This window comes from Athalia rosae, chromosome 3 (genome assembly GCF_917208135.1).
Source record: "Athalia rosae chromosome 3, iyAthRosa1.1, whole genome shotgun sequence".
NCBI lineage: Eukaryota > Metazoa > Arthropoda > Insecta > Hymenoptera > Athaliidae > Athalia > Athalia rosae.
The window spans coordinates 17,892,265-17,905,543 of record NC_064028.1 but is presented as its reverse complement, the minus strand read 5'-3'; the positions used below and the strand labels follow the sequence as shown (position 1 = coordinate 17,905,543).

The following is a 13,279-nucleotide window of genomic DNA, read 5'->3' as shown; positions in this document are numbered from 1 at the left end:
GAAAATTGATGTGGAAGAAAGAAGACGTGAAAATTTCTTGTCAATCGCTCGTAATTGGCGATTTTTTAGAAGGACCTTTCTCACCCCCTTCGTCTCGTACAATGCGATAATCGCAGATCGTCGTTCGCGTTGCGACAGGTGCGACTCTACTCGGCGTCGCGTTTCTCGCGTCTCCGGTTCCCGGTAGCGGCGAGGCGTCGATAAAAATCTTTTCAAAATTGGCCGCAGATCGTTGCCCCTCGTCCGGATATGGCGTGCGGGGTGTCTGTGAGTGAATCTGGAATCGAACGTGTATCCCGTTCTCCGATCAGCGTGGCCGCATCCTCCGTCCCGTGACTTTTGTTTGCTGGCTTGATTACAGACCTCGGTAATACTTCGCGAGGACGAACCAACTCGTACGTGACCTAAACCAACGACGATCGTCCGTGTATTCCTCTCTTCGAGAGGGAGCGACTTGATTCGATTTCATTCGGATTTCATCGTGGTTTATATTTATTTACATGATACAACCAGACGGAAATTTCATTCCGCGCGTTGTGTTCATGCGTGTATCACACGTGACACTACTGCGCGACGATGTCATCCGGATCTAGCGATTTTCATTTCTCTCTCTTCGTTTTACTTCTCATTTCACTTCTTGTTTTCAGGGTTTTCGTTACGTCACAATTTTTATTACCCCCTCCTCTCATCGTAGGAAATAAATTCATGCCAAGATTGCAAAGCGGGGGGTTTTTAAATCACGGAGAATATAAAAACCCCTTATTATACACCTTATGCACCTTACGTACACTCGTATGGGCGTGTAATGTCACCGAACGTGTGTACACTTGTATACACGCGGTGAAGCCGTGTACGTAATGGAAGTAGGATTTTATTATCCCGCTGCATATTTTTACATTTAACTTTCTTGTTTTCAGATCCGCAATTAGAACCTGGGTACAGATCGGAGGTACAGGAACGCGCGCTCGTCGTGTCCCTGCAAATGTTCAGTCTCATACTAGAGAGAGGAGTTTCATTACTGAGGGCGCAACTCGAACGCGTCGAACATCCGAGGCTCATCGTTGACGAGGACATGCAAGTACTGCTACCGGCCATCAAGGTAAATAATATAGAGACATTTCGTACCTCAATTACGCGTTATTACAGGGGTATTTCTAGCCGTCATTTGCTTCGACACTTAATAAACCGCGCGGGTACGTGAAAAAAAGGGAGTAAAAAAAAAAAAAAAAAAATAGGAAAATCGATTAGTAGTCCCGGCGCTTCCAGTTCTCTCGACGCGCGATCATTTCACTTCGTTCGTCGCGTCTCCGTGCAAATAGGAGATATTCGGAAAATGAACGTCGCATCTGATCCGTTACGGTGCTGCGTACGGACGACCAATAATTAATTATTCGGTGTCGAGCGAAAGTGTGGCGATTCGTTTGTTCGCGATCGCGAGCTGTTCGAACACCTCTCTCTTTCTCGTTTCTACGGGGCCGCTTTTACTTCGGTTGGGCAGGCGCGTGTACGGCGGTTCTATGAAGGGCGTGTTTACGCCGACAGGATTTATGAAACGACATGTTGTCGCACCCACGCTAGCCGCCGGTGGTCACCGCTCACCGGTCATGCATTGGTCAGCGGTCAGTGTCAAGGCGGTCTTTCGGTTTCGCGTCCAGCGGGCAGGGTGCAGTTACCATCTCATTATGCAACTGACAGGATTAATATATGCATCGAAGTTGGAACGTAGGTACGTAGGTACCTCCACTTCACCCCGCACTCCACGATCCGCGGATCCACTCCAATCCACTTCAATCCCCGTGCCAAACGTGCTTCGGATTATACCGCGTACACGCGCACACCCCACCCCCCCAGTCTACACGGAGTCACGTGGCTGCGGAAGCGAATCAATAATTGTATATTATGGTATAATTTTACGACCGATCGTACTCGCAGAGGGTGTAACGTGGCGCATGTAACGAGATTGTAACGCGCGCGTATTTCATTGGTAACGAAAAGATCCCCGCGAGCTTTCGCGAAATAAATATTATTCATGTATTACATAAATATACGCACGAATGTCGTGAAGTATGAGGAATACGTATGTACATGTGATATTGAATAAAGCTCATCAGGATGGATTTAGAACGCGGTATATTTAGTAAGGGCGGGCGATACGTGTAAGCAACCACGTTAGATCTGGGCATTTATACGCGAGGCATTTTAGAGCTGGGCATTTGTACACGGTGTTCGGGGGTAATACCGAAGATTTTGTGATGTTTATTCAGAAGCACGTGTGTGTCGGGGTATCCTACCTACCGGCTATTATCGGTCTTGAAACTTAATGAGTGTGAGGCACTTTGTAAGATATTGCATTCGCCTCTGAAGTCGGGCTATAAATATCTTCGATAAGGCGAGACTTCCTACAAGACTGTTTTGCGCGACAAGGATTTCGTATTATCATTTTTCACCCGAGGTAGCAAAACTGTATCTTTTTTAGTTATGTAACGTAATACGTTAGCGGTCGCATAGAAGAAGCTGTGAGACCTTTTATCGACACTCAAATTTACCGTAAATACTCGCTTATAAATAACCCTCCATTGATATACCGATACAAGCATTACATCGCTATTTACAACCTTATAAACTGTATACAACCTTATTTGAACGTACGAAATGTGAAAGCTCTGTTGTTTTTCTCAACAATTTGTCATTCTCAACAATTTCAGACGTGGTGCGATTGGATGCTCTGCCACAGTACCGTTTGGAACCCACCGCCATCTTGTACCGATTATCGAGTAGGGTGAGTAGCCTTCCTTGTATTTCATAACTATTTTTATTTATCGCTCGTAAAATTTCTAAATACCATTCGAGACTCTTCGATCGACGATAAAATGTGCCAGATCGTATCCGTCTGAAATGACGAGCCGGGTATCTCATTAGGCGAATGTACCAATAGCTAATTCACCGCAACGATCATCCATTCGTGTACGGAGTGGGCGGGAAAAAAAAGGACAAAGAATCCAAGAATTGACGAACGTTAATGAAAATTAATGGAATTTCGTTTTTCACCCATCGGTCATCGTAATAGGCGCGGTTCAGTTTTCAAAGCGCAAAGTGGAGATTTTTTCGAGTTGTCGACGATCGAGTCGAAGCTCAATTTTTACAATTTCCGTAAAATAAAAAGGTGATCAAAGATTCGCTACGTTTTGATTTTATTTCAGTAGTTGAAATGAATTTTTGCAACCGTCAATGTAACGCTTGCAATACGTACATACGTGTTCACTCCACCTACTTTACCTTGACCTTAGAGTTCGAGTTTACGACACCCTCGCAGTGAAATGTGCGTGTAATTTACTCGAGAATTTACCTCGCGTATAAATGCCCAGATCTAACGTGGTTACTTACACGTACTTGACGCTCCTCCCCGTACGCGACGCGCACAGACACGCTCATACGCACAGCTCTTCCAGCTGCACTGATCTATGCGCGTCGCTAGCCGTACGCATTTGCATTCGCTGCAGGGTGTAGCAGCTATCGTGACGCCTGGAGCACGCGCTAAATTAATTAAGGTGCTTTTGACTCGTGTCATTAGTTACTTCCATAAACGCTGCTAGAGACTGAAAAAGAGAAGCTGTTCCACCGGCACCGACCTGACGGTCGAATTGAGCCGGGAGTTTATCCCCGTCCCAACAAACTGCCAGACCAATTATTTACACCTTATATGTATGCACACGCCTATATATATCTATTCAAATTACCACCCTGGAAATCCGTGCGGATCAAAGGGTAGCAAAAAGCTCCGCGAGAAAAAGTTCGTTTGGCGTTCTCGTTTTTTTTTTTTTTTTTTCAAAATTACCAAAGCGTCACCTTTTTGTCGGGTCGCCTGCCTCCTCGTCCCGCCATCTTTTTATTTTTTTTTTTTATCGAGGGATTTCCGGAGTACAGGAACGCGCTCCCGTTTCGTCACCGGTTAAATACAGTTTCCCCAGTTGAAATTAGTTTCGGACGTATTTCCTTCGGCTAGCTCCGGGCGCTGGTAAAAGTTTAAATCCGGTCTAAAGCTCAGACAGATTCGATGGTTACGGGTATACGCAGGATAATTGAACTTTAGTTAATTGCACGTAGTATAATATACACGCGCTAGTATATATATAGAGCGGTAGTATCGGAAAACACGTACGTAGGTACGCAGCGGGCTACGAAAATGCCTCCGCGGCCATTACGTTGTCGCTGCCAGACGCGCCTCCGGAACTAACTTCCGATACATCATACGGAGCTTATGTTGTTAGAACTAAAAGCCCCGTGTTAACTACAGCCGATAGTTTCACCAATTATTCCCAGTATTTATGGCGCACCGTAGCCGGCTTTGGGGTGCAAAAAAGCATCGTCGAGATTCAACTGCTTGATAATTGTTAGCTAAAAGAAAAAAAGAAAAAAATGTCGTCGCGATATTTTTTCGAAAATTTCTTTTTCGTTGAATGAAAAACTTGGGATTTTCTTTCATTTTATTCGCGCGGTTTTGGAGGTAATCTTTCTTCATCGAGGTCGTAGAATTTTTTTGAAAAATCACGAAAATTCCTACGTGAAGTGATTCGTTAATAATCGGGCATTTCGTTAGAAGAATCCGCCGAACGAATATCGCTGTCGCCCGACAATTAGTTTTTTCCGTTTCGTCGGAACGCAGGAGCGAGGATGAGAGTGCACTTTCGACGTCAAGAATAAATGCGTGCGGGTAACTTCATTGTAAATAACACGGCGAGCGAGTAACAATTTAAATTATGGCGAAGATCGTGGGTTGTTAAGACACCGTGGTGTTTTGTACGATGTAAACGTAGTCTGATTAAAATATCTCTATTTTCTCGTCATCTTTTCGCGTATGTGTACACTCGTATTTTACCCCGGTGCATGAGGCATGGCGAGCGTACGTATATGTGTAATGCGATGTCAAACGCGGTAACGTCTCAGTCCGCGCCGCGTACATATTCGTAGCTGAAATTTTACCCGAGGATATTTGCAAATATGAAAATAATAACGCTCGAGTAAACTCGCTACGTTATTACGTTCAACGGAATTGGTAAGGCGACTGCAAAAACTTGGAATATATACGTATATATATACGTATTTATAAATATACCTCGCGTATACTATATAATCGCAATTATACCGTTGTGAGGCAAATTGTTAGCAAGGCCGAAGGAACGAAAGCTTCTTACTTACAACTCACTTAAAGAGTATCAGGTAACTCGCCTCGCCTTATATACCTACCCATGTATACAATACATAACGCTCACGCATCTTCTTGTATAATTTGTATATAATATACATTCTGCGAGAGGATTCCGCGTATACTACACGTATACACGGAAGGGGGGACATTCCGCGCCAAATCGACCTGGATCATCAGGTCGGTGATTTTGGTTCTCGTGTCGCTGTGTAGTAGGTGTTCCTGTATGCTCGGAGGAGATGATAACGACGACGATCATAATGGTTGTGTAACTATTACGCGTGCTCGACTCGGATGCATCTGATTAGATTTTACAAGTTTTACAAGCCGGTACAACAAATTTACCTTTTAACCGGAGGTGTTTGTTGGCCAGCACGGAAGGTTGAAAAAGCCGACGACGACGACGACGCTACTACGCGGATCTAAGCGGACGGCGAATTATCGTCCAGTTTAACTCCATAGGAGAGATCTTCAGATATCAAACTCACCGTGAGTTTATGTGAGTGAAGGAATCTGTATATGAAAATAAATAATTCACTAAGGACGTATAAAAAACGCCTGCTCGTGTACAAGAGGTTGGGGGGAAAAAGAAGCGCTTTCAAGTAGCTGGAAACGGACCTCTAATAAACATTCGAGATAAACAACAGTACGCCTCGAGCTGAACGAGCAGGGGGTAGAACCACGTTGCGCGGGTCATGGTCGACCGCCACTTATATTGTTAGTTCTGACGTCTCTTTTCATTTCTACGATTACGACCTCACCTGCGGAAATTAACGACGAAACAGAAAATGGATAAAATAGCCACGGTGTTTTTTTTTTTTCGTGAGAAAAATTTCGATTGCATGCCCGTTTTTCTCACCCCTTCGCTGCAACGCGAATAAGGACTTTCTCCTTTCGCTCATTTTTTTTTTTTTCTTTACCGACGATCGTAATCGGTACACCGAAAAATCTGACGTTAAAAATTGTAATGTTCACACTATATGTTACGTGTATCATTGTCTAACAACAAATTAGGACGGATGAACATTTGTTGTTTTTATATGAAAAAAAATACTTGGCTGACCTCTGCAGGTTTATTACCTTATAACTCAGCTAACACATCTCTTCCGTTTTTTTTTTTTTTTTTTTGTTGTTGAATCAACAATTTTTTTTTTTGGTTTCTAATTAACTACCGCGCCTGATTTTGACGCGGTACCGTGAAATTGGTTTTGAAACTATTTACAACCGCGGTCGCTAAAAATCTAACTTATTTGAAAAAAATGAAAAATTTTATATACCGTAATCTGTAATTAGATTTCATGCGAAATAATTAGCTGGTTAATTTGATTTGAATATGCAGTCTCCTCGTTTCCTTCCTTTTGGTTTGTTCGCTTCGCTTCGATTTTTCTTCTCTCTTCAACGCGTGTATTCGTAATTGAGGTGGATCCTCGGAATTCGAATCCGTTCGATGGTTGAAATTTCGGTATTAATCCCGGTGATCGGAGGGGAAACGAGTCTTCCTCCGGTCGGAATAACGATCAGAAATTACCACCTGGAATGATTCGTTGCGTATGCAACGAGTTCCCGGTAAATGAGTCACCGTGATTCTGCGGCAATAATACTGCAGGGGGATAAATTTTTGCAATTTTCCACTTTGGAATAACCCCGCTGGGCCGACTCGAGTGATTCACCGGATCTCAGGAGTCCGAGATGAGGAAACCTTTCGGATCGTAAGAAGAAACTTGAACCGTGTTACTTCTTTTTGCATTCCTTTGATACCCATCATCATCGACGCTGCAGATAGCAACGCGGTGCAGGATCAGCTGGAATTCTCATTATATTTATCATCCGGTTCTGAGTCACCGCCTTTCTGTAACCTGTCCCTTGAACAAGGGCTTCATTTTTTCCTCATCCTTCGAGATATTCGATTTTTTTTTTTTTTCTTTGTTTTTTTTTAATCGATCTCTCGCGAACTCGACCAATGTGTCTCACCATCTTCGTACTCGTATCTTTTTTTCCACGATATTTTAATTCAAAGTAATATTTTTATAACTAGATGCGATAATTTTTATATGTTCATTGATTTATAACAGCCGTGTCCCATGGCGAATCGGACGCGTGCAGGGTGTAATTTATTTTTCCTCAAGTTTCAATGGATTCGCAAGAGTCATCTTAATGTTGAAGTATATTTGCAAGTTGGAAATTAACCGCGCGTCAAAGTTTTTTCCCTCACTTTATGCTTTGAGGAGCGAGGTGCTCTTGTTTTTGTCCACCGCATGATCGAGACGCGGTTAACTGATTAAATTTCCAGCACCTCGTTATCGCTGGGGTTGTCCGTGTAGATTAGCGTGATATTATTTCCCCGTATAATGTAATATCCGTGTGATAAAATGACGAAGTGTGCGTTCATTGCGTACCCACACCGATAGCTGCGATCCTTAAAAACCGATGAAAAATACGTGTGATGAAAAATTCCGCGGGTTTATATTATATACGAGCGTCTGGTTCTCGCCTCGATATTTCGTTCACGCGTTATAATTATCTCGTAAGATTTTTAGCCACCGAATGAAGCCGCGACTTTATTTTTCGGTTTCGCCCCTCCTGTTCTATTTTATTTTCCTTCTTTATTTTCATTCTTCAATCTCTCTTTGATTCCATTTTTTTTTCCCCCCCCCCTTTTTTTTTTTTTTTGTCTTTTGATTTATTCTTTTTCCACAATTTACTGTTACCGGCCATACCAGTTATCCGTTCCCTCAATCTCTGCACAGGTTATATTATACCGCGCCGGAACGAGCCACTAAGAAATTGACGTGTCTGAAGTCGGTAGCAAAAACTTAAGCAAGCAACGCCGGTTGACGCGGCTAAAAATTCTCGCTAAAACTATATCTTATGTATTATAAATTCATCCGTTTAATAAACCTCGATAAATTACGAGGGTGCGTAACGAGTCGCATGACATATATATATATATGAGAAATTATTTCACCCCTGTAAATACTTTTGTCGGAAAAATTATTGGAAATTTTTGTTTCCCCGAATCCCCTTAGGTATTCCACAGCGCGTTGTATACGTGGAGAACGGCTTCGCATGTGTCGTCAAGGCGAACGTCGATCGAAGTTTTTATTCAATTTATAATAAATAATAACCAAGCCTTATAAACGCTCGCGAAGAATATCGCATTATCATCCGATTGTATATAAATAAGACGTTCTTTCGCAAGTTTGATGAATACAAAATGGCCGACCGTATAATAAAACAAGGATACGCCGTACGTTTGCTTCTGCTCCTACTTTTCGGAAGGGTTAACGCGAAAATATTTCGTCGCATTGTACGTACGTACGTACGTCGGGCGAGGAACGGTTTACATCAAGGTAGAGAAATCGTGGACCGCTTGCGCTCGAGTCTCGGCAAACCTTCGGTAGCAATTTTACTACCACACGGGACAACGAGATGAGGCGTGACAGACGCGTTACACCGTGAAAATGCCGGAATATGTGAACGGAGTGAGTTCAACGCTCGAAACAAACTTGACCGTGTCACGTTTACAAGTGACAACTTCACACCGCGAATGTGTAGACTGGCTTGTCGCGATGTAATAATATACAATGTGCGATTCAAGGATAGGTGGAGAATAATCTAGGATAACCACGCAGAGTTGTAATACATCTGCGAGTTTTAGATTTTTACTTCATATACGGATTGAAATTACCTCCGGTTTTTCAATTGTACACGCGCGAAATTTTTCGATATGATTTAGACACACGAATGCACGAAGCACATAAATTTTTTGAAGATGTCTAAATATAATATATCGCGATGCAATATCACGTGATTTTTTATGCGTGTATAGGTATCGATGTTGCCGCTGCTGTATATGGAGATTATTTTGAATCGAATGAGTTCACTCAAGGTCGTGTACTTGAATGAATAACTGTAGTTACAAATGAATGTACGATACATGTATCATGATACGTCACACTATATATCGGCAATAAAACTGTGCTCGGTATCATTGAAGTAACGATTTTTTACGATTAACCATAGGTGATTTTCCACCATTACGAAGAGCTTAATATTGGTGCAACCGAATACCCGGCTATCGTCGGTCCGGCACCGGAAATATATTTCGAAATTTTTAATACCATAAATTTGGTATAATACCACTTCGTACATTTCTTAATAATATTAATTTCATTAAATAAAGCACTTACTTATATTTATGGGGCGCTTAAAATCTTCGGCCGTAAAAAAAAAAAAATCGTAAATCATTCAGGAGAGAAAAACGAAAAAAGAAAAAGAAAAAATATATCAAAATCGTAAGATATCATCTGATTGGAAATGAACGTCTCACTCGGGTCATATCTAGAGACCTCTACCTACAGCCGTATTGGTAGAAAATCGGAACGTTCGCTCGAAAATCATACAGATATAGCGGTATGAAAAAACAGGAAACGATCATTTGGAAAATAAATTAGAAGAACAAATCATATCAAATAAATTAATGTAATTATATATCCGGGAATATATAATTCGCTTGATTTTGGTAAGAAAAAGACCCGTTTCGCGTGTTCGTTATATGAAAAACCAGCTGATATCCACCTGCGTCACCGGTCACGTCGATTCTCCATCTTACACCTCGATCTAGAAATACATAGATATATGTACACATACCTATGTATATCCCGTACCACACATGGCGGATTGATGATCGCTGCTAACGTTTCAATTTAAAACTTGCGATCAACATCCCCGATAAAATTGTATAATGAATCCTTTCGATTAACGGACCACGTGTCGTACCACTGGGGATCCATCCGGATGTCTAATCCATCGAAATTTTTTCATCCCGACAGCTTTTGTCGACATTTAATTGAATTAATCTGGAACGCCCAGTAGCGGACACCGTGCGCAATTCTGTGTATAACGTCCCTCTTGTGTTAGATCCTCGCAAAAAAAAGGGAGGAGGGGCGGGGGGGGGGGGGGGGGGGGGGAGGAACGTGCAAAAACACCGATATTAGCACCGAATAGTTTCTTTGTGCGGTGCGAATGGGATCAAGATCGATCGATCTGTCGATCCACCGAAAATATGTGTCTCCGATCGTTCCGCGAAATGTGGGAAATCGCAGCTGGTATGACAATTGGAAGTTCGATCGAAAATGTGCGATTTTTAGCTATCCGAAGAGAATCTGGTTAAAATGAACGTAGTTTTGAATGCATTGCGATAATTTTATTCTTTTTGTTTTTTTTTTGTTTGCAGACCACCGGCCGACGTTTGGAGTCGATTGGCGACGATGGTGAATCTTTTGGAAAAATTGGATCATCAGAAAGCGATATTGTTGAGCAACGTTTTGGGTGCAGAAGGTAAGTTGAAATATCAAACGGAATCTAGTTAGCACTAGAGGTTAATGTGGGAAAAAAAAAGGGAGACAAAAACAAACCAAAACGTGCATCATTATATTTTCGATCAAGTTGAAAAATGGCATAGCTGGTATATCAACTTTTTTTTTCTCAATTCCTTTTTTCCCCCGGCTAATTAATTTCATCTCCTATAGCTAATTTTATAGCCATCGCAGGAATTTAGTGGATATATTCTACGCGGCTATACGTATACGCGTATATATATATATATATATATTCTTGTTATTCATTTATTCTCCTTATCTTTGCTCTCGACTATTCGCGGCCTAAATCTTCGACTTAAAAACTACTTCGAAAACGTATGAACGCGGTGCGAGTCGCGCGATGCGAACGCTCAAGTTCAGCCGCCGCCACCACCACGACAACGAGGAGGCTTTGGCCGCTTCGTGACCTCCGGTAGAAACACTCGCCGGAGCCTAACGGTGAATGTGTCCAGAGTATAACGCACTGTGGTTCACTTTACTGTATATACTACAGTGAACTACGGGCTAAGTGTATACCTCTATACCAGCGGTGCTGCTGCTGCTGCCGTTGATGCTGCTGTCTCCTCTACTCTACTCTTAGCTTCGGAGGCGGTGTTCAATTTGAAATTTCTCACCAATTTCAACCGATTTCGACACCCATGGACGAAGCGATTGACGCGCGAAGCCTTACCGCTAATCTCGCGTGAAATTTTCGGGGGAGGATACAGAGTTATTCGCATCGTTTTTTTTTCGCATTCTTTCATGCTCATCAATCTTTCGAGTCGTGAGTTTTGCATACGAAAGAAGAAGCAGTTAATTAATGTAATTGCAGAGCTACCTCTTCGGTAAATATAAAAGAACATTTAGCTCATCCGTGTCTCTATGGTGAGCAAAATATAGATACGTAGAACATTTTTCGGATAGACGAAGTTTAAGCTCCTTCGGTTATTGGCGATGATTTCGTTCGTTTTAGGAAATTTTTAAAGACTGTAATAACGGTAACGAGGGGAAAAAAAAAACCACGTCAATTTCGTGGGTCGTATTGACGCCAGTTTTCGAACATCGCATACCTACGTAACAACCGCGTACGACGATAGATATGGATGTGCACCACAAGTTATGAATACCCGATAATATATATACCTATAAAAGGAAAAGGTAAAATGCGAGTCACCTTCCCCCGTCGTCGTGGTTGCGACATGCTCGATATTATACTCCGGGTACCACGGTGAAAAGGAATGTTATTGTACTTCGGAAGATTGGGAGAATTTTTTTTTTTTTCTTCACCAACAATTTATATAGAGTCGGTAGGTAAAGATGAACGTGTATCCTATAAGTCGTTACGTTCATCGACTCGCACCTCATTCGTCCTTTTCTATCTCTCTCTCGGACGTTACCTTTCTCCCTTTACTTTTATCTCCTGCACGGAGCGAGTCGATTGAGTAAGTCAGAAAAAAAAAAAGAAATTGAAAAAAAAAACTAAAGTAACAAACTGAGGAATAAAAACGAACGCGACGCTAATAGAGTGTGCTGCAGAGTGTCAATGATCGTTGCCACTGTCAACCCCGTCCCTCCATATTCTATTTCCCGATGGGATATGGTATAACCGTAAGGGATTTGCGTGGGAAGAATTCGTGTGCGTTATACATACATATATTGTAACGTTGAACGCGTCAGAGTCTCGGAAAACGTTTTGCGAAGTGTTGCAAATTGTCTTGCCATTGTGGACGGGCACCTACCGCCCGCGGAATGCAACCTGCAACAGAACAGAGCCGTTCGCTCGACGTTGAATTCAGCAGTTTGCACATCTCGTTTTCATTTAGGTATGCGAGACGAAAGATGCGAATCGATACTCTGAATACCGACGAAGAGATAAGTTCGTATGAAAATGCGGGAGCGTTTATGGTCATGATATCGTCAAAGCCTATATCGGATAGGTGTGTTCTGTTCTGATATAATACAAACGCCGAGTTTCTTACTGTCCGTTATTTTACTATTGCTGCCGCTGCTGCTGCTGCTGCGTCGAGTTGATTTTTGAACGGGAATCAAATGGTACGAGTCCGTGATAAAAAAACTATCACGTATCGCCAATGTCTTTGGAGCCGGACCCAACCGCGCATAGAAAACGATGCGATAAACAAGAATGTGGATAATCAAGGAAACTAGGTATATTACCATACGATTACCATTTGCGTTTCAGAATCGGTGATTCGCAATTTATTGGCAATATATGAGAATCGCGTCTCTTTATTTGCTTATTGATAGTTGGTTAGGTTCGCCGTGTATATTTCGCTTACCTTTCAACGGGAAATCAACGCAGACCTTGAACGTCGTAAGATATATTGACCTTGTCCGGGGTCAAACTCCGAACGCCCCAGCGACACGAAGTTCTGTTGAACGCGTTGTTTCAAGTTTTTGGTTGGGATGAAATTTTTAGATTCCATTTTTTTTTTGTTTTTGATCTTTTAATTAAAACTGATATCATCGTTCCACGTTGCTTCAATTTTTTTTCTCTTTCCTCTCTTTTTTTCTTTCGTTTTCGACATCTGAAATATGACTCATTCAGGATTTCAAGGTCGCTGAGAATTCTTCGATTATAATATTAATAGCGTTCGTGCAACGGCCCCTCGATCCTTATATTATAAAACGACGCAATTTTTCGTCATGTAATGACTGTCGAGAATCTTTTTAATACTTCCCTGAGCATTTAATACTG

At 42.1% G+C, this 13,279-nt stretch overlaps 1 protein-coding gene across 3 annotated transcripts in view; it reads left to right on the top strand.

The window, feature by feature from the left end:
- Positions 1 to 13,279, top strand: part of LOC105690697 (telomerase-binding protein EST1A) — a 109,992-nt gene that overhangs the window by 64,179 nt on the left and 32,534 nt on the right. For all 3 annotated transcript variants that reach the window (XM_020854985.2, XM_020854981.2, XM_048652708.1), the window contains 3 exons: positions 918 to 1,099; positions 2,706 to 2,779; positions 10,440 to 10,543. In XM_020854985.2, the coding sequence (XP_020710644.2) occupies positions 918 to 1,099; positions 2,706 to 2,779; positions 10,440 to 10,543 (360 nt within the window). The remainder of the gene's footprint in view (positions 1 to 917; positions 1,100 to 2,705; positions 2,780 to 10,439; positions 10,544 to 13,279) is intronic.